This window comes from Rhea americana, unplaced genomic scaffold (assembly GCF_003343005.1).
Source record: "Rhea americana isolate MKP2758 unplaced genomic scaffold, rheAme1 scaffold_1929, whole genome shotgun sequence".
NCBI classification, from domain to species: domain Eukaryota; kingdom Metazoa; phylum Chordata; class Aves; order Rheiformes; family Rheidae; genus Rhea; species Rhea americana.
The window spans coordinates 48-1,141 of NW_028186071.1; the positions used below are offsets into that span (position 1 = coordinate 48).

The 1,094-nt window shown below is 71.8% G+C and overlaps 1 protein-coding gene across 1 annotated transcript; it reads left to right on the forward strand.

Moving 5' to 3' along the window:
- Positions 1–211: 211 nt before the first annotated feature.
- LOC146597072 (mitogen-activated protein kinase 7-like) lies at positions 212–1,090 on the forward strand (the record flags this gene model as incomplete). The annotated part of the gene is made up of 1 exon (XM_085302801.1): positions 212–1,090. A coding segment is annotated over exon 1 (879 nt), but the record flags the coding sequence as incomplete, so codon positions are not given.
- Positions 1,091–1,094: the final 4 nt, after the last annotated feature.

Genomic DNA, 1,094 nt, shown 5'->3' on the forward strand with positions numbered 1-1,094 from the left:
GTTGAGGTTCTCCTGGACGCCTGGGTCCGTGGTGGGATCACGGGGTGGGTCGAGGTTCTCCTGGACGCCTGGGTCCGTGGTGGGATCACGGGGTGGATCGAGGTCCTCTAGAGCCCCGGGTGCCTTGTGGGGCGCAGAAGGGTCTCCCGGACGCTTGGGTGCCCCCGACGGGACCCCGGGCGGGCGATGGCCCCCCTTTTTGTGTGTGTGTATGGGGGGGCGGGGCTTGTCGGGGCGTCGCCCGCCGTCCTCCCGCCCACGGCCTCGTCCCGGCGGCAGCTACGTGGTGCTGGACCTGATGGAGAGCGACCTGCACCAGATCATCCACTCGCCGCAGCCGCTGACGCTCGAGCACGTCCGCTACTTCCTCTACCAGCTCCTGCGCGGCCTCAAGTACATCCACTCGGCCAACGTGCTCCACCGCGACCTCAAGCCCAGCAACCTGCTGGTCAACGAGAACTGCGAGCTCAAGATCGGCGACTTCGGCATGGCGCGGGGCCTGGGCGCCGACCCGCGCCACGCCAAGGCCTTCCTCACCGAGTACGTGGCCACGCGCTGGTACCGGGCGCCCGAGCTGCTGCTCTCGCTGCACCGCTACACCCGCGCCATCGACATGTGGTCGGTGGGGTGCATCTTCGCCGAGATGCTGGGCCGCCGGCAGCTCTTCCCCGGGCGCAACTACGTGCACCAGCTGCAGCTCATCATGGCGGTGCTGGGCACGCCGCCGGCGGGCGTCATGGCGGCCATCGGGGCCGAGCGGGTGCGGGCCTACGTGCAGAGCCTGCCGCCGCGGCCCGCCGTGCCCTGGGAGAGCCTCTTCGGCGGCGCCGAGCCGGCCGCCCTGGCGCTGCTGGGCCGCATGCTGCGCTTCGACCCGCGCGAGCGCCTGGGCGTGGCCGAGGCCCTGCGCCACCCCTTCCTGGCCAAGTACCACGACCCCGAGGACGAGCCCGAGTGCGTGCCCGCCTTCGACTTCGCCTTCGACCGCCGCGCCCTCACCAAGGAGGAGATCAAGGCGGCCATCGTGGCCGAGATCGCCGACTTCCACGCCCGCCGCGACGGCATCCGCCGGCACATCGCCTTCGCCCCCGCCG